The 19,204-nt window shown below is 37.7% G+C and overlaps 2 protein-coding genes across 2 annotated transcripts; both read left to right on the top strand.

Annotated features, from left to right (window-relative positions):
* Positions 1-3,936: 3,936 nt before the first annotated feature.
* On the top strand, positions 3,937-18,703 carry LOC110735354 (pentatricopeptide repeat-containing protein At2g39620-like). The gene is made up of 3 exons (XM_021915531.1): positions 3,937-7,144; positions 7,242-7,315; positions 17,518-18,703. The coding sequence occupies exon 1, from the start codon at positions 4,384-4,386 to the stop codon at positions 6,955-6,957; it is 2,574 nt and encodes an 857-aa protein (XP_021771223.1). The 5' UTR covers positions 3,937-4,383; the 3' UTR covers positions 6,958-7,144; positions 7,242-7,315; positions 17,518-18,703.
* On the top strand, positions 7,148-8,807 carry LOC110735798. Its single transcript, XM_021915985.1, has 3 exons — positions 7,148-7,153; positions 7,242-7,315; positions 8,273-8,807. The coding sequence occupies exons 1-3, from the start codon at positions 7,148-7,150 to the stop codon at positions 8,805-8,807; spliced, it is 615 nt and encodes a 204-aa protein (XP_021771677.1).
* Positions 18,704-19,204: the final 501 nt, after the last annotated feature.

The following is a 19,204-nucleotide window of genomic DNA, read 5'->3' as shown; positions in this document are numbered from 1 at the left end:
GTTAATCAAACCCTTAATTTATATATTATTCTTAGGGTCTTTGTTACGCTGTCGAAAATGGTAATGTTGAGGTTGGGGTTGGTTGTGTTGTTGGTGGTGTTAATCTGTTAGACATGACGTTTGTTGTGGTTGTTTGGGTTCGTCTGTCATTAATTATGAGAATGGAAGAAGGATGTTAAAGAAGGTTGAAGAAGATGGAAGGAAACAGTGGTTGATAATGAGTCAGCTAGTAAAAATATTTAAAAAAAAATTTAAAGTTGCTCAAAATTAAAACATTGACATTTTAGATACGGAATTCTTTACTCAAGTTGAGTAATTGGGAGATAGGGGTGAGCAAATCGGATACCCAGTCAAAATTTTAGACACCGGACCTGGAATTGGTTGGGATCGGGTCCTAAAATTTGAAATCGGAATTGAAATTGATTTAATCGGGCCCTAAAATTTAGAAATTGGATTCATTGGGTACCGATACCGGTTCCGGTTCCGATTCCGAGTACCATAAACTTGTGTGATGTTGTAACTTAAAAGTAATTGATTTTCAAAATAAACTGCAACGAGTAGCCGTAATAAATTACCAAAGAAAACGTAATTGAGATACAATACTCCATATTAGACGCGTGGAAAAACTATTTACCAAACTAAGCTTACAGGGTAAAACGCCATCTAGGGTGGCGTTTTTACCCCCTAACTGAAATGTTTTAAAAAAATTCTGCCTAGGGTAAAACGCCAACCTGGTTGGCGTTTTTACCTACAACATAAAACGCCAACCAGGTTGGCGTTTTTACCTTCAACATAAAACGTGGTTGGCGTTTTACCTGCAAGATACTACAGGCAACAGCCTGCTCCTGAAACCTGCAGGCTTCTTGCCAGCCTCTTGCCACTCCCACCACCAGTTCAACTACTGCCAACCACCACTTCCACCGCTACCATCCACCACTCCCAGCTAACATCAACCACCACAAACCGCCACTTCGTTCACCTACAACCAATAATTTAACAACCTTCATCCACTAGTTCCATAAAAATCATGAATGCGTACAGTAAAGTTGATATATGGAAAAAAAAAAATCAGTTAAAAAAATCCAATTATATTAATAATATTTGTTTATATACAACGTACCAGAGAATCCGATTACAACAAACTAACAAACGCAATTCTAAGATCCTGATTCATCTATTCGACCTAATTGCTCTCTATCAACTCGCGGTCTCCGACGACGAACGTAATGAGTTACAGTTCTGAAAGGATCTGGGGGAGGAGTCTGTTGGCTGGATGACGGTCCCTCCTGTGATAAGTATGGCGCAGACATGGGTACAGTGAAATCCTCTGGGATTTCACTAAACTGCGAGGATGTTGTAGGGGATGTGTGAGTCTGTTCCCTACTACTCTGGCCTACCTCACGGTGTGAATACTGTTAGGAGCCTCCACTGTACTGTTGCTGTGATTGGTCCTACCTCTGAATAAGATGACCATGACCATGTCTTTGTAAGCTAGTCACAGTCATCGCTTGAATTTCATCTATCTGCGGTATGGTGGGATATGATATGCTCGAGACTCCCAATGCATCATGTATAGCCAGCATATCAAACGCCTGCATAAGTCAACATCAGTCAATTTAATAATATCAGAAATTATAAATTGATAAAAAAAAAAATCCATCCAAAACTCATATATCCACTAATGTCTCCAAAAGCTGGCTAATATTGAGTTGAGGGTGGGGTGTAGTTAAGGTAAGTGAAGCGTCGGGTAATGCTCCTGTACCATACCATGTATGGATTGTGATACTCCATCCGGCATTGGAAAGGCGCACCATCCACGACGTGCTGCAACCGCTGATCCCACATGTCAATGAAAGGGGCATGTTGAACTGCCCAGCTTACGTCCCCTTTTCCTCGTCGGTCTGTCCTGTGCAAGTGGACACTCGTGTCACGCGTGGCAGGGACGGCCTGACGAAGGTCGAACTATCGCATGACTTTGTCGGGGAGGTGAGCCTCCACTACCTCAAAACAGATGAGGACTGTCATGGCACGCCACTCCATCTGATGATCATGAAGATATGGGGGCATGGCATCGACTAAGTCAGCGACGTACGGATCCCACGTCATCTGCATTAACGACTTGAAATTTGTTGGAGATGAGATCTTGTATGGATTCAACTCTCAAACATGGATCTTTCTGCACAAACGACTTCACATAGTCATAGATTATGGAGGAGTCCAAGTGTCGGTGATCGCTGGGCGGAACTTCATTCACGCAGTTCTCACGATGTGGGCCCTTGTAAGATACGATCTTAAAGGCATGTGTGTTCGGATTTGTTTTTGTACCACGTAGCGACCAACCACACTTCCTCTTGCATTTAAGATGAAGGACGTTCTCATTCGATGTCACCGTGGTGTAAAATTGATTTCGTTCTATATGGAATACAGTTTCACCATTTCCTGGAGCACTTTCTTACTATCGAAAATCATGCCCTTCTCAAATTCTCCCCCGACAACAAACGCAGTCTGGCTCCCCGAATCAGCCCAATACATGTCCACCTCATAGTTCTCGTTTATTTGAGTAAACCAAGGCAATGGAGTTCTAGCCACAACATCATCAACAGACAATTCGTTGTTTATAACATCTTCCTCATCTCCGCCCTCACCCTCGTTGTTTGTATCCTCATACATATCAAGAACAGACAATTCATTGTTTACAACAATTTCAGCAGTCACCAAAGTTTGAGATGGTGTTGCTTGAACATGTTCTTGCTTAGGAGAGTAACTGTGCAACTGCATTGGTGATGAAATGTCATTGTTTGAGATAGATGGACCAGGTTGCTGCAACATTGACACCGACGCCCCTTCATGTACAGGTGCAGTAAAATGTGAACTGAATGGAATGTCAAATTGCTCGTCGTGTAACATTCTAATGAAAGATCCCATTCCATATTCAAATGACGGAATATTGTATGAGGGCATTTGTAACAAGCTTGTATTGTATGAGGGAAGATATATAGGTTGTTGCTTTGTCAATTGAATAGTTTGTTGAGTACATATAGGCACCATTTCCACATACAAATAAGTGGGAAGAGACCTCATTACAACGACACCCCTCAAAACCTCCAAATGGTCATCATTCAAAACAGGTAAGATTTGAATCCCACTGACACTCTCAAACCTCATTTTAATGTTCAGTTCAACATTCGTTGGGTTTGAACTAGTTATAGTATAAACCTTCTTCAACAAATCATTGTAAGTCATACAAGGTTTCAATGCCAATGGCTCCATTTTTCCTCCTCTATACTCGACGTTCGATCCGACACACAAAATTTCACCCCCCAACAGCATAACAAAACAATCAATTGTGAAGCCATGTTCTACATAACAATCGGAACGCATATTAGATGACTTAAATACACAACACAACTAAAACCACAATGATTCCATTAAATCCTCAAGCTAAGCGTATATACAACATATTGTTCAACAATGTACTTATTTACCTAGTTAATCAACAATGTAGTATATATTTAAATGTACCTAATTCAACAAATTTTGTGTACAACAGTGCAAAGATAAAATCTGTCTAAAATATCTAATACTACATACTGCATAGAAGTTTGGCTTAAACTTGCTCATGCATAGACCACTGTAGTTAGTCATAAAAATAGTGTATTCAGCTTTTGTCATTACAGTCATAAGGTAGATGTAGTGCTCAGACAAACACAAGAGCAACCAATAACACATAAGAAAGCAACATCAAAGCAAATGGGCTAATACATGAATATAAACCACAACAAATTGTAAATTACAACAATATAGTACATACATTGTAAATTACAAACATAAATTCCCAAAAAAACATCAAACAAGTAAAATAGTAAAATTAAATACATACCTCAAATGCGATCAATTTACTGCGTAAAAGTGTTAAACAAAGAAGGAGGAATAATTTTTAGTGAGTATGATGAAAATCTAAGCAATGGGAAGTGATGAATTTGCTGCAAATATGGAGGATTGGCCAAGTACCATGCGCGGGTTAGGGTTTGGGAATTGGGGGTTTTTTTGTTTTTTTGAAAAACAATGAAAAAAATAGAAGTAAATTGTGAATTATATTCGATGCAAAAACGCCAACCAGGCTGGCGCTTTTAGTACAACGGTAAAACGCCAACCAGGCTAGTGTTTTTACCTTCAGTCAGGGTAAAAACGCCACCTGGATGGTGCTTTTGCTTTGACTGAAATTTTTTAAAAAAATTTGGGTTGGGTAAAAACGCCACCCTAAATAACGATTTACCCGAAAGCTTAGTTTAATATATAAGTTTGCCACCCCGGTAATTTTTACTCGTATTTATATGAACACCTTTCCTTCCTACCACTAATAGAGCAATTTGAACAAAAAACATGGCGACACCATACTTCAAAATCCCAACCAATTACTCTCACTACCTTTCTCTCCTTTCTTCTACCAGGAATTTGAGCTCCCTTCTCAGCATTCATGGCCGTTTGGTAGTTCTGGGTATGACCCATACCAATTCAATCCTTACCCATTTGATAAACACCTATTCTTCACTCCAAAAATGTGAATTTGCTAAGTTGGTTTTCGATTCTGTAACAAACCCAGATGTAAATTTGTGTAATTCCATGATTAGAGCATATTCAAGGTCTGATCAATTTGATAAAGCATTAGAATTGTATAGTAGAATGTTGGAAAGAGAATTAGTACCTGATAAATATACTTATACTTTTGTGCTTAAAGCTTGTGCTGGTAAATTTGACTTAAAAGAGGGTGTTAAGATTCATAATGATGTGATTAGGAGAAAATTGGAGTTGGATGTGTATATTTCAACAGGTTTGGTTGACATGTATTGTAAAATGGATCGACTTGATCGTGCACGGGAAGTGTTTGATAAAATGCCTAAGACAGATATTGTTTCTTGGAATGCTATGATTGCTGGACTTTCAAAGGATGGGGATCCTAATGAAGCATTGGGGTTTGTTCGGGCAATGCAACGAGTTGGGGTTGTGCCGAATTCTGTTACATTGCTGAATATGTTTCCTTGTGTTTGTAAATTAGAGAATGTTAGGTTATGTAGATTAATTCATGGCTTTGTGATCAGGAGAGGTTTTCCAACTAAAGTTTGCAATGGATTGATTGATATATACTCTAAATGTGGGTTTTTAGAATATGCTCGAACTGTTTTTGATCATTTGCGTGGTAGGGATCATGTGTCGTGGGGAACGATGATGGCTGGTTATGCTCATAATGGATATTTCTGTGAAGTCTTGGAGTTATTTGATGAGATAAAGGGTAAAAGTGCAGTGATGAATAAAATATCTGTTGTTAGTTCCTCTTTAGCTGCTTCTGAGTTGAGAGATTTAGAGAAAGGGAAGGAGGTTCATAATTGTGCAATGCAATATCATATTGACTCAGATACTATAGTTGCTACTTCTCTTATGACAATGTATGTAAAATGTGGAGAGTTTGGAAAAGCCAATCGAATTTTTAGGGCGCTCAAGGAAAAAGATTTGATTGCTTGGTCTGCTTTAGTTGCTGCATTTGTACAATGTGGGCTCCCTGTAGAAGCAGTATTGCTATTTCGTGAAATGGTGCATGAGAAGCTAAAACCAAGTAGTGTAACTCTGTTGAGCATCTTTCCAGCTTGCGCAGAACTTTCATCAGGGAAACCAGGAAAAAGCATTCACTGTTATTGTCTTAAAGCAGGTACTGATTCAGAAGTTGCGGTTGGGAATGGCCTAGTTTCAATGTACGCTAAGCAGGGGTTGTTCACTCAGGCTCTGGCCTTCTTTTATAGAATGCCGAGCAAAAACATAGTTTCCTATAATTCACTGATAAGTGGATATTCTCAGAGTGGCAACATATGTCAAGTGATGAAAATATTCATTGAATTACTAACTTCAGGGTTAAAACCTGATTTTGAAACAATGGTGAGTGTGATCCCATCTTGTGCACTTTCTCAAAATCTAAAACAAGGGACATGTGTTCATGGCCTAATTATAAAAGGTGGATTATCATCTGAGTGTCATGTAAAGAATGCTTTGATTGACATGTATGGCAAGTGCAACAGGCTATGTTCAGCTGAGAAGTTATTTAATGAAATGGACTCCATCAAAGACGAGGTTACTTGGAATGCCATAATTTCCAGTTATGTGCATAACAGGAAGTCCAAAGAAGCTCTTTATGCCTTTTGTCGGATGAAATCTGAAGGACTACAGCCTTCTGCAGTTTCTATGGTAAGTGTCCTTCCTGCAGCAGCAGATCTAACTGCTCTCCCAGAAGGTATGGTACTTCATGCCTGTACAACAAAAATGGGGTTTCAGTCCAATACACACATTAGTAATAGTCTTATTGATATGTATGCCAAATGCGGACACTTTGATTGTTCAGAGAAATTATTTGATGAGATGAAAAACAAGGATACAGTAACATGGAATACAATGCTTGCTGGGTATGCCGTTCATGGGCATGCAGCTCGTGCTGTTGAACTTTTTTCACAGATGCAATGTGATAATGTGATGGTTGACTCAGTGACTTTTCTGAGTGTCCTGTCAGCATGCAGACATGGTGGTTTGTTAGAAGAAGCAAGAAGAATATTCAATTCCATGCATGAAAAGTTCCATCTTGAACCCAACTTGGAGCACTATGCTTGCATGGTTGATTTGTTGGGCCGTGGTGGTCTATTTAGTGAAATAACAAACCTCCTGAATCAAATGCCAGTCGAACCTGATGCTGCTGTTTGGGGAGCTTTATTGGGCGCATGTAGAATGCATTCTAATTCAGACTTCGCAGAAATGGCATTGAACAAGTTAGTGGAACTTGAGCCTGGAAACCCAGCACATTTTATTGGTTTATCAAATATTTATGCTCAATCTGGTAGGTGGGTTGAGGCTAAAAATATGAGGTTGAAACAAAGTGATGCTGGGCTCAAGAAAATTGCGGGATGCAGTTGGGTTTAGGTCAAGAAAACTTTTAGATTTCAGAAAGATACTTGAAGCTGGTAGCTCTGAGCCTCTGATGAGAGCATGTAACAGAATTTTGTGGTTACTTCCACACCAATCTGTGAGAAAGTGAGCTCTACACATTTCTTTATGCACTCACAGAAGAAGATTGGCCGTGACTTTGCTCACCAAGGACCAAAACCATGTAATGGCAGTATTAATAATTTTTAATTGCTGGTAATTGATCATACTTTTTAGTCATTTTTGCTGATGTTTGCATTTAATCTGCTACTATGATACAGTGTTCAGATATGTATTATTACAAGGAGAAGACAGCAGGAATTGCAGCCTATTATAAAACACGAAGATATAACAGGTAATCCTCATTTTATAACCTTCCCATATTCAAGTTTATTTTGTAGATTGCGGAAATCATGACATTGCTCAAAGGTCTGATTTGGGGATGGAGGGGAATGAGGGGGATTAGTTATACCTAGGACAGTACCATTTCATCTCATAACTTATGGTTGTAGGACACCTAATTTGAGTCTTCCTTTGCTTAAGCTTCACTTTGCATACATAAGAAGATAGGCTTTGGCTTGATTCTTCTTTAGAATGGTGAGATGATAATCCATTGATACAAGCAAGATGCTTCAAAAATACGGATGGTTTACTTAATATAGTTAAATCCATAAATCCCATTAGGTACACTGATAAAAGTGTTTGCAGCTTACCCCTTCTAATTTTAAACAATAAAAAATTCATTTGCAAGCAGGCGCTCAACCCAAAAGGTTGGGGGGTTGCTGTCGGCCTACGAATGTGGTTTTGATCCTTTCGGTGATGCCAGGGCCGGCCTATATTTAAATGAGAATGTCGTGTCTATAGATAGTCTATTGTTATTTGATCGGAAGGTCTCACACTATTAGCTAGGATGCCTAACTTAACTTCCCATTCACCATTTATAGTTGCTTCTATTTGTCTAAGTCACTTCCTTTTTTGTCCAAGTCATTGGGGGCGATCTTAATGGACATGTGGGCATTAGGAGGGATGGCTTTGAAAGTATTCATGGACGTTTTGGTTATGGATATAGGAATGAAGTGTGAAACGATATCTTGGATTTTGCATTGGCATAGTTTTTAAGTATCATGAACACATGGTTTGAAAAAAGGACCTCTCACCTAGTGACTTATAGGAGTTGGGGCAATGCAAGTCAAATTGATTTCTTCTTGGTAAGGAATGCTTAGAGAAAGAGTTACGTTGATTGTAAGGTGATCCATGGGGAGAGTACAATAACTCAACATAGACTTGTGGTGCTTGATTTTTGAGGTCGTAGATATGTAAGGAAGCGAAGACCACAAGTGAAGCCTAGGATCAAGTGGTGGAAACTTCAAGGGGAGAACCAACAAAAAATTGTAAGAAAGATGGAGGATGTAGGAATTTGGTCTGGTACCATTGATTTGGATGTAGATGCAATGTGGAGTAAAATGGAGCATAACATAAAGGAAGGGGTGAAAGAAATCCTAGGAGAATCCAAAGGAAGCATGCCACCGAGTAAGGACACATCTTGGTGGAATGTAGAAGTGCAACAGGCGATAAAGAACAAACGAGATTGCTATAAGATGTTGGGGATATGCAGAAGTGATGAAAATTATGAGAAGTATAAAGAAGCTAGAAAAGAAGCGAAGAAAGTTATAAGGGAGGCGAGAATGAAAGTCAACCGAGACCTTTATGCAAGCTTGGATACAAAGGAAGGAGAAACAGGCATCTATAGGCTTACTCGTATTAGAGATCGGAAGACGTGGGATATTGGAAAGGTTAAATGTGTGAAGGATATTGACCAAAGAGTTCTTGTTGGAGATAAAGGATAGATAGAGGTCTTACTTTGATAGTCTATTCAATGGAGATCTAACTCGAGATATTGGTGATACGTGTCCCTCATGATATGGTTAATCAGGAGTTTATGTTCAGGATTCAAAGGAAGAAGTCAAAATGGCACTAAAAAAGATGGGATTGAAGAAAGCGGTTGGACCTGATAGCATTCCTATTGACGCTTGGAGATGTTTGGGAGAAAGAAGAATTGAATGGTTGACTTTTTCAACAAGATTTGAGGATGTAATAAGAAGCCTTTTGTGTAGAGGAGAATTACTTTGATACCTTTGTATAAGAACAAAGGTGATGTCCAAGATTGTGCTAACTACTGAGGGATCAAACTAATTTGTCATACTATGAAATTTTAGGAGCGAGTGATAGAACAAAGGTTAAGGAGAAGTGTGAAGATCTCGGAAAACCAATTTGGATTGAAGATCGATTGTAGCAATCCATCTTATGAGACAACTAATGGAGATCTATCGGGATAAGAAGAAGGATTTACATATGGTTTTTATTGATTTGGAAAAGGCTTATGATAAGGTACCAAGGGAGATTCTTTGTTGGGCTTTAACAAGGATATACGTTTCACGGAAATATATTGACATCATTAAGGACATGTATGAGGGAGCTAGCACAAGTGTGCGGACCTTTTCTTTTTGCTATAGTCATGGATGAATTGACGAGTCCAATTCAAGATGATATACCATGGTGCATGATGTTTGCTGATGATATTGTGTTGATTGATGAGAAGAAAGAAGGCATGGAAAGTAAGGTGAGTAGAAGTAAGACGGAGTATTTGGAATGTAAGTTTAGCGATGCGAGAAACAATGAGGCAGAGGTGATCACCTTGGATGGGAAGAGTGTTCAAAGTTTTGAGGACTTCTGATATCTGGGATCTATTATTCAAAAGGATGGAGATGTAGCTCATAGGATCGAAGCGGGGTTGTTGAAGTGGAAGAGGGCGACGAGTTTTTTATGTGATCCAGCATATCCCATAGATTAAAGGGAAAATTCTACCGAATGACAATAGGGCCTGCTTTGTTATATGGTACAGAATGTTTGGCTGTAAAGTATTGCCACGTGCATAAGATTAATGTGGCGGAGATGAGCATGTTACGATGGATGTGTAGTCAGACAAGAAAGGATCGGTTAAGGAATGAGATAATAAGGAAGGAAGTAGGGTTACATTGAGTACAAGATGAGGGAGAATCGCTTAAGATGGTTTGGCCATGTAAAAAGGAGACCCAGTAACGCTCTGATAAGGAAGCATGAAGAATTGCAAAGTGTTGGGATCGCGAGACGTAGGGGAAGACTTAAGAAAACTTGGAAGAGGGTGAAGGAGAGTGACATGAGTGCTTTGGGGATTGAGGAGAATATGGTGTTGATAGGGTGGTGTGGAGGGAGAAAATTCACGTCAACAACGTAAATTGATTATATATACTTTTTAATTCATTTTCGTTTTTAATTTTATTTTTAGCCCACCAATGTTTTATGAAATGTTTTCCTCTGCTAAAGCTTTCTCAAATCTCATGTTTTCAACTTCAACGTTTTAACCACTCTTTTAAAACATTCTTGAATTTTATTCTTCATTTTTTTTTTTTTTTAACAAACTCTCTTAATTTTTCTTAAATGCTCCTTCGTTTACTCACTTTACTCACCTTTTTTCAAACACTTTTAAATGATGGTTTTGTTATGTTTGTTTCTTCATATTGTGCGATTCCTTATGAAGATTCATGTTAGGCGACCCTAAATCATTTTGGGACTAAGGCTTTGTTGTTGTTTTTTGTATTCTTTTTTTCTTTGTGAGTTTCGTAATGAAGGTTCTACTTCTTAAGAAATTGCAATTTTCGATGAGTTTCATTTCCTTGGTGTTGGAGATAACAATGGGTAATAGGATCAAATTTATGAGAAAAAATATAGAAAATTATATATATAGAGAATGCTCTTTTAAACATGTTTATTAAATTGTGTTAAATACTTTTTATGTATTTATTATTATTATAAATGTATATTTTTTCTTTACATTATATTTGGCTTAAAAAGATAAAATAAGAGAGATAGAGAAATCTTGAGAGATATGCTTTACAATAAATTTAGTTCTTACTATCTCTATCATTAGTGTTTGCTTATTGTTCTTAGCCTAAGATTATTATTGTTTGGGCCTAGTCCATGTCCTAAGCCCATTATATTTGAAATGACAAAAATACCCCTCCATAATCCAGCTCATCATACTTAATCATTCGTTAATCATTACAAAGTACAAATTTACCTCTAATCTGTCCAATAAATTACATATTTGCAACCTGAAAGTACATCTATAAATAGCAAGACAATGATTATTATTGATGGTAATTTTTTCTAATTTGTCTTTCTCTCTCTAGAAAGTACATTCACTGACGCACCCTAAATACCCTAAGTACTTTTTCTTCTAGAAATCAATGGGCGTGAGATCGAGTACATTTGGACATTAGACATTGGACATACCCTAAATACCCTTACACACCGAGAAACATTTACATTAAAAAAGCATTAGAATAAACCTATTGATTTCGAGAAAGAGGGATTAGATAAATAACTTAAATTATTTCAACAAAAAGTCCCCCACTTTCTGTATCATTGGCAATCCACACCTTTCATCTTCCCAACTACATCTACCATCTATGTATACCTATGTCTATTTAGTAGTCACTCGGGGAGTAATCCTTTTCCACCTTGTGTCTTTATCCACCCAACTTTAAGGTTTTCATGTCAGTTCATGATGTTGATCTATGTGATGTTTTCAACATGGACCAAATAGTAGCTTAACTAAATGTTCCCCTCCATGCACTCTCTCCTAGAGTTAGTAAATGATGTAATAGTTAAAAGAAAAAGTTAAGTCTTGGTGGAACATGGAGAAGAAGAACCACTTAATATCACGACATTCTCATTCAATTACATATAACAGAAGTACCTACACATAGGCTTACGGATGAAACTAAGTTGCACTTAAATAGCAACCAACAAACTAAGTGGATAAACATTATCCCACATCTTACTCCACTAATACAACTAATTAGGTACATATTCATTATTTAGCTACCTTTTTTTTTTTCAAGGGAAATTAGCTTAATCAAAATTAAACATAGGAAAAATTGTAAGGAACTACTCATTTTTAACAGTTGAATTTGTGAACAACTACTCGCTAAAAAGTTTAATAAAAAAAACTACCCCAAATTTAAAAAGTTTGGGTATCACTACCCTTTTTCATTTTCCGGCAACCAATTCCGGCGAGTAGAGCCCATATGTTATTTCCCAAAAAAAAAAAAAAAAAAAAAAACATCCTCACCCTCGTATATATCAACCAACCTACCTCTCCTTTGCAAAAACTTAATCCAAAAAATCAAATCTTTGTTATAACCAAGTCGTTTTTTTTTTTTTTGGAACTCAATTTAAAATGTATCAAACAGTTAATACCACCTTTATTGGCTCCTAATCTTTTGATTTTACTTGGATTATAGTATTCACCACCTTTATTGGCTCCTAATCTTTTGATTTTACCATTTGTTTGCAATTGAACTTCATTTTTGTAGATTTTAAATTTATCGATCAAGGCCTTCATCCTTAAAATGTAATAAATAAACATAGCAAAATCTTGAAAAATCATCAATGAAAGTTGCTAAATACTTTTTGTTGCCTAAGGAAGGTGTGCTATGAAAATCACATAGATCACTATGCACTAAATCAAGCAATGAATTATTTTTGTCTTCTAACATTCGGAAATGGTTTCCTTGTGATTTTGTTAACATGCATGTCCTACACTTCTCTATCCTTGGATCAAAAGACGGAATTAAATCATGTTTTGACATAATATACAAATTTTTTATAATTAACATGTCTAAAGTCTTACATGCCATATAGAAAAGCAATCATTAACAACATACAAATTGTCTTTCAAAGTATTAGAAATACTAAGCTTAAATATTCCATCACATAAATACCAAGTCCTACAAATAAACCACCTTTAGACAATATAAATTACCCGACACAAACACCATTTTAAATCCTAAACGATTCAAGATAACACTGGACACAAAATTGCTCCTAAACTCGGGAGCATACAATACATCCCTTAAAATAAGAGATTTGTCGAGCTAAACATTAACTCTACTTGTCCCTTGCCTAGTACTTTTGCGGTGGAATCGTTCCCGTGTAAAGAATCTCTCCATGGTCACCTCAATGAAGGATTTAAACAACAAACGATCTTTGCAAACATGCCTCGATGCTCTCGAATCAATGTACCAAGAAGTTTCACCCTTGCTTGTCTTGGATCGGCTTGACCCGCCTTTCCCACCTTAGAGCCATTTTGTTGTTCATCTTTTTCTTCCAAATGGTACAATCCTTTTTAACATGATCGAGTTTTCCACAGACCCAACAAGCTCGTGATATTTGACCATCATTTCCCACTTTAGGCATTTTGCCTTTATTTTTGTTTAAATCATTTCCTCTCTTCCTCTCATTAGACTTAGCACATTAACCGTGATGGAACTAGGATTAACATTCCTTTGTCCTTCTTGAACTCAGATTTCTTCTTCAATCCAAATGTGAGAAGTCAAGCCCTCAAGATTTATATCATTTTTTTTATGCTTTGAAGCATTTCTAAAATCTTTCCAAGAGGATGGTAGTTTATCAATTATAGAAGAAATAATAAAGGTCTCATCAAGATTGATATTGTGTTGCCTAAAACTCCCTAAAATTCTTTGAATTTCATGAAATTGTTCCATAACCACCTACTATTAATCATTTTCAAATAATTGAATTTACTAACAAGAAATTTCTTGTTAGATGCATCCTTGGCCATATACTTAGACTCTAGTTCATCCCAAATCAATTTAGCGGACTCATGGAATTGATAAACATCAAACAATTCATAAGACATACCATTAGAATGTGACCACGACATATGTAGTCATCATTCTCCCAATTGTTCCTTTTTCTAGTGGCATCCAACATCTCTTTGTCCTACTTCGAAGGCTTCGGGGATGTGAGAACATAAGCTACAATGAGCGATGTCAACAAAAAATGCATCTTCTTTTGCCACCTTCGAAAATCCGCACCCTCAATTTCTGGAAATTAGTCATCATTTCTTTCACACTTGTCATTATTGTAGTAAATTATTTTTTTGGATTGTTGGGGATTTTCTAGTAGTAACATGGGTCACAAAGAAATGGAGGCGTGAACGAAATCACTTTCCTAAAAGTATAATTCCGGCCCTATACTACAATCGGGTATCACGGAATTCACTTAGGAGATACAACAAAGGTCAATTACAATTACAAGTAGGATGATTGCAATACAATGTAAATAAGTGTATGAGATTTGTGATGATGAACAATAAAAAGCAAAAGGTTCTTAACTGATTTTCTAGAACATATGATTTCATCTATATATAGATCAAAATGACCAAGCATAAAACTGAAGAACACCGTCAAAGGTTGCCCAACCAACAACCGCGCTCGACTGGGCACGGACATGCCCGACCGAGTGAGCGAGATCTAGCAACCCCGATTAATCTAGGTGCTCTCACGCCCTGCCGAGTTGTGCCCGGCCAAGCGGGTGGTGAAGCTATGTTAAAATCCTGCCGATCTTTGTGAAAACCAAATCTTCGTGAAAATCGCCACTTGAAGAAGGAAAAACGATTTGGTTTTCATAAAGATTTGGTTTTTTTGGATTGAGTTTTTCTAAAACCAAATCGTTTTTCTTTCTTCCATTGGCGATTTTCACAAAGATTTGGTTTTCACAAAGACCAGGCGGAGGCGAAGGATTTTGACGCTGCTTCACCGTTCGGTCGGGCGGGCACAACTCGACAAGGTGCGAGAGCACCCAGATTAATCTGGGTTGCTGGATCTCGCTCGCTCGGTCAGTCGTGTTCCTGCCCAACTGGGCGCGGGTGTTGGTTCGGCAACCTTTAATGGTTTGCTTCGGTTTTATGCTTGGTCATATGGGCTAAAACAAGCACCTAAGCAATGACATCAAAAGTTTGATGAGGTTGGGTTGTCTAATGGTTTCAAGTGGAACAATTCAGACAAGTGTATATATATATAGCAAAGTTGATGACAACGGTCAAGGTGTCATAATTTGTCTATATGTGGATGACATGCTGATATTTGGAACGGATTTGTCACAAGTTAGAATGACAAAATCATTTCTTAGTTTTCGGTTTTCCATGAAAGACATAGGAGAAGCGGATGTCATCTAGGGCATTAGAATAAAGAGGGAAAAAGAAAAAAAATGGTTTTGTCACAATCTCATTACATTGAGAAAGTACTCAAGAAATTCAATGTTAGTGATGATTCGACCTCTCTTTAATGAACACCTATGGATCCTAGCGTAAAGTTGATACATAATGAAGGCAATGCAGTTTCACAACTTGAATATGCTACAGTAATAGGTTGTTTGATGAATGCCATGACAAATACTAGGCTGGATATTGCTTATACAGTTGGTAAACTAAGGAGGTAAACTAGTAAAGTAGTAATCCTAGTATGCTACATTGGCAAGCGGTTCGACGCTTATTGAAGTACTTGAAGAAAACCATGGATTATGGTTTATCTTATAGTGAATATCCCTCGGTTGTAGAAGGATATTCGGATGCAAGTTGGATCTCTAATAAAGACCATTCCTCCCACAGGTGAATGGGTTTTCCTATATGAGGGAGGTGTTGAGAAGCAAACTTGCATTGCGGACTCCACAATGACATCGGAGTTCATTGCTTTACATTCGGCCGGTAAAGAAGTCGTATGGTTGAAAGATCTCATATTTGAGATACCTTTGTTGCCAAAAACAATTTCACTAGTATTGATACATTGTGATAACAATGCTACTTTGGCAAGGGCATATAGCCAAGTTAATATTGGTAAGTCAAGACACATTGGAGTACGACATAATTACATTCAAGGACTTAGCAAGGATAGTGTGATCACTATTGATTACATTCGAACAAATCTTAGTCTCACCGATTGTTTCACAAAGGCATTGACAAGAAATGTTAACAATGGGATGACAATCAGTTTAGGATTGGAGCCCTAGATAATTACAAATTAGGGAGTCTTAACTTAACGCCCAATAAGACGTTAGGTCTTAAGTTCAATTAGATAAACTTTCTCATTTGCTAATTAGGAACTTGTATATTCATCCAAGGTAAAGTTTCGGATTTTTTGTGATGTTAAGAGGTTGTTTAACTTAATAGAATTCCTGACATTGTGCTTTGTTACAGGAGCATGTTTTGGAAATCTACCTATATAAGTACGAAGTTTAGCCGCTTCAAAAAATTATTATGGGCATAGCTTTGATGTACTTATGAATAGATATGGATATGTATTTAAGCATTTAATCTTGGGAAGTATTTAATCTTGTGTGTGTAATATCTTCAAGTATCCAATATGTATTACTGTTGGTTCAAACATTTTACGATACCGAATAGTCTTTGTACACTTTCATTTATGCATAAGGTTGTTTTTTTTGGTGATGATGTTTTGCAATGAGTAATTTAACACTCTAAAAGGGGGAGGATTGTTGAATAATTTAGAGTAGTGGTGACAATATTCATGTTGTTTGATTGATTTACTTAGGGTAAGGTATTGTGAATTGATTAAACAAGTATTAGAGCAAAGATAATCTCGATTTAAAGAAAAAGCAAACTGCCAGTCAAGGCTGTGCACGCCCGACTGGGCGCGAGTGCAAGCATGAAGGTTTCTGGTCTGCCGCCGGGCGGGCATGAGAGCAAAGAAGAATTTTGTTGGGCGATTGCCCATTCGGGCCACCACTGCCCAGGCAGGCGTGAGCGCGAAGGATTTTGACGCAGCTTCACTGCCCGACAAGGCGCGAGAGCACCCAGATTAATCTAGGTTGGTGGATCTCGCTCGCTTGGTCGGAATTGTCCTTGCTCGGTCGGGAGCAGGTGTTGGATGGGCAACCTTTGATGGTTTTCTTCGGTTTTATGCTTGGTTATTTTGGTCTATATATATTATACATATATGATGAAATCATATGTTCAAGAAAACAGTTTTAATTCTCTTGAGAGAACCTTTTGCATTTTATTGTTCATCATCACAAAGCTCATACACTTAATTACATTGTATTGCAATTATCCTACTTGTGATTGTAATTGGCCTTCGTTGTATCTCCTAAGTGACTTCCGTGATACCCGGTTGTAGTATAGGGTCGGAATTATACTTTTGGGAAAGTGATTCCGTTCACGCCTCAAAGTTTATTTTCTGAATTTTTCATTTCCATTTCTTTGTGACCCTTGTTACTACTAGAAAATCTCCAACAGATAAAAGGATGGAAAATTTTCTAATTTTAGAGATTAGAGGGACCTCTGTTGGTCATGCTCAATATATCATTTTCTTTGTCTTGCAGTTCTGTTGTCAGGTGTTATAATGTAATTTCTTTATAGTAGTTATAGTTCTGCATATATCACTGAGAGCTTGCTAGTTAGGCACTTAGGCAGTTAGACTCCAATTGTTGGAGTGAAGGATGAGCACAGGTTTGATTTGCTGCTCAGTGATTTCTGGTTATTGGTGCAGTTGTAAGGGTAGATATAATTTTGCTTTTTCTTCTTCCTTGCTGCAGTCCGTAATCTGATTGTCCTCGAATATTAAAACACCATTTGGCATTTCTAAGCTCATTCTCATGAGTAATTTAACATCCCTTTTTTCCTGATCATTGCAGTTGTATGATATTACCATTTATGCTGAACAGCAGCCAACAATAATGGAGTGTCTTATCAGTTTTTCAGAAAGTATGATTAAAACATCAGTGAGTTGGCTGTTACTGCGTCAATAATGCTGCAAGCATGAAGCACATCCGCAGCAAATTTTTGCATAAGCTTTGGGAGTATTCTGTCTGTAGTGCCATAGTTTGTCAATCTATTATTGCATTTGATGCTAAAAAAATGTACATGCTTGAAAATACAGATGGAAAGGATGACTCTATAAAAGCAAGAAGCTGTTTGGACAGGATTGCTCTGAAAGTTTTTTTTTATTTTTATTTATTATACAACAGTTTGCTCTGAAAGTTGATATGATATAAGTGATGTTTATGTATCCATATATGTTGAGAAGGAAAACAATTGGCATGTATTGGTATGGGACTTTTAGATGTCAGTTTTTCTCCAAATGATGTAATGGAAAAAAAAGTTGATTTTGTAAAGGATTTATGAAGAATGATGAATCTATTGTTTATATATGCAGAAGTACATATTATTTATTTATTTACTTATAAGTTTAATTATTTTTGCCTATTGGATATCAAAAGTTTATAAAGCATAGGATTGTGTAGGCATGAGTCATATGATCAGATCAATAAAAAAAAACATTTAGAGCATAGAGCACCTTAAAAATCTCAAATACATATACTCCATAATATTTTGGGAAATTCTTTTTGGTAACACTGTAGTTTTTAATTTTCTCAGTGGTAAACTACGAAAATTCTTATTATTCTTGGTAATTTTGAATTTTTTATATTAAGCTAACCATAACATTAATGATAAATTGTAGTTAAATACCTAACTATAGTTAGTTTATTTATTTATTTATTGATATTTTTTTACTTTAAAAAAATAGAAATAACGTTTTTTAAACAAAAAAAAAAAGCCACCCCTTCCCCCTCCGGCCAGCCACTACTCTACGCCTCCACCCACGCTAACGCCCAGCCTCTCTGTCGCTGGCGCGCCGGGCTCCCCTCCCCCTGAACTGGCAGCAGCCACCACTGCCCACCACTGGCCTTGACCGAATCCCCTTCCCCAAACAATCCCTTAAAATTTCCCCAATTTGAACCTCCATAACTCAGCTCCGCAATTTCAACCTTCACCTTCACCTTTAATTTCGCCGGAATCTTTTTTCAACCTTCACCTTCATCTCCTCCCTCTCTAGGCTGCAACACTAACCTCGGCAAAACCCTAATTTTCGCAGGAATTGCTTCTTTTGCCCTTGAATCCCAAAACCCATCTTAATTTTACTACATTATATTAAGCTTGTTCAAACAAATTTGCAAGAAAAGAGGCTGTTTTGTAGGACTTTATGTGCGTGAAATGAGGTGAGTTCGTCACATTTGGCGTTTAGGGTGGCAGGGAATAGGAGAAGGGGGCGTTTTCAGGGAAGGGGAAGGCAGAGGGGTCGGATTTTGATGGGGGAGTGAGGATGGATAGGAATCGGGGTGGGGGAGTGGGAGAGGGGAGATGGGAATCGGGGGTGAGGGAGGGTTGGGGGTCGCCGAAAGGAAAGTAGGGGTAGGCAATCGCCGGAGCTTGTCGCCGCAGGCTGGGGTGGGGGCCAGGTAGAGGTGTTCACCGTGCGAGCTGGGTTAGGGTTAGGTGGGTCGCGGGTTGGGGTTTCATGACACACGACACGACACATGT

Source organism: Chenopodium quinoa, unplaced genomic scaffold (genome assembly GCF_001683475.1).
Source record: "Chenopodium quinoa cultivar QQ74 unplaced genomic scaffold, ASM168347v1, whole genome shotgun sequence".
Classification (NCBI taxonomy): Eukaryota; Viridiplantae; Streptophyta; class Magnoliopsida; order Caryophyllales; family Amaranthaceae; genus Chenopodium; species Chenopodium quinoa.
The sequence above is the reverse complement of the archived record's forward strand: the minus strand, read 5'-3'. Positions and strand labels throughout refer to the sequence as shown.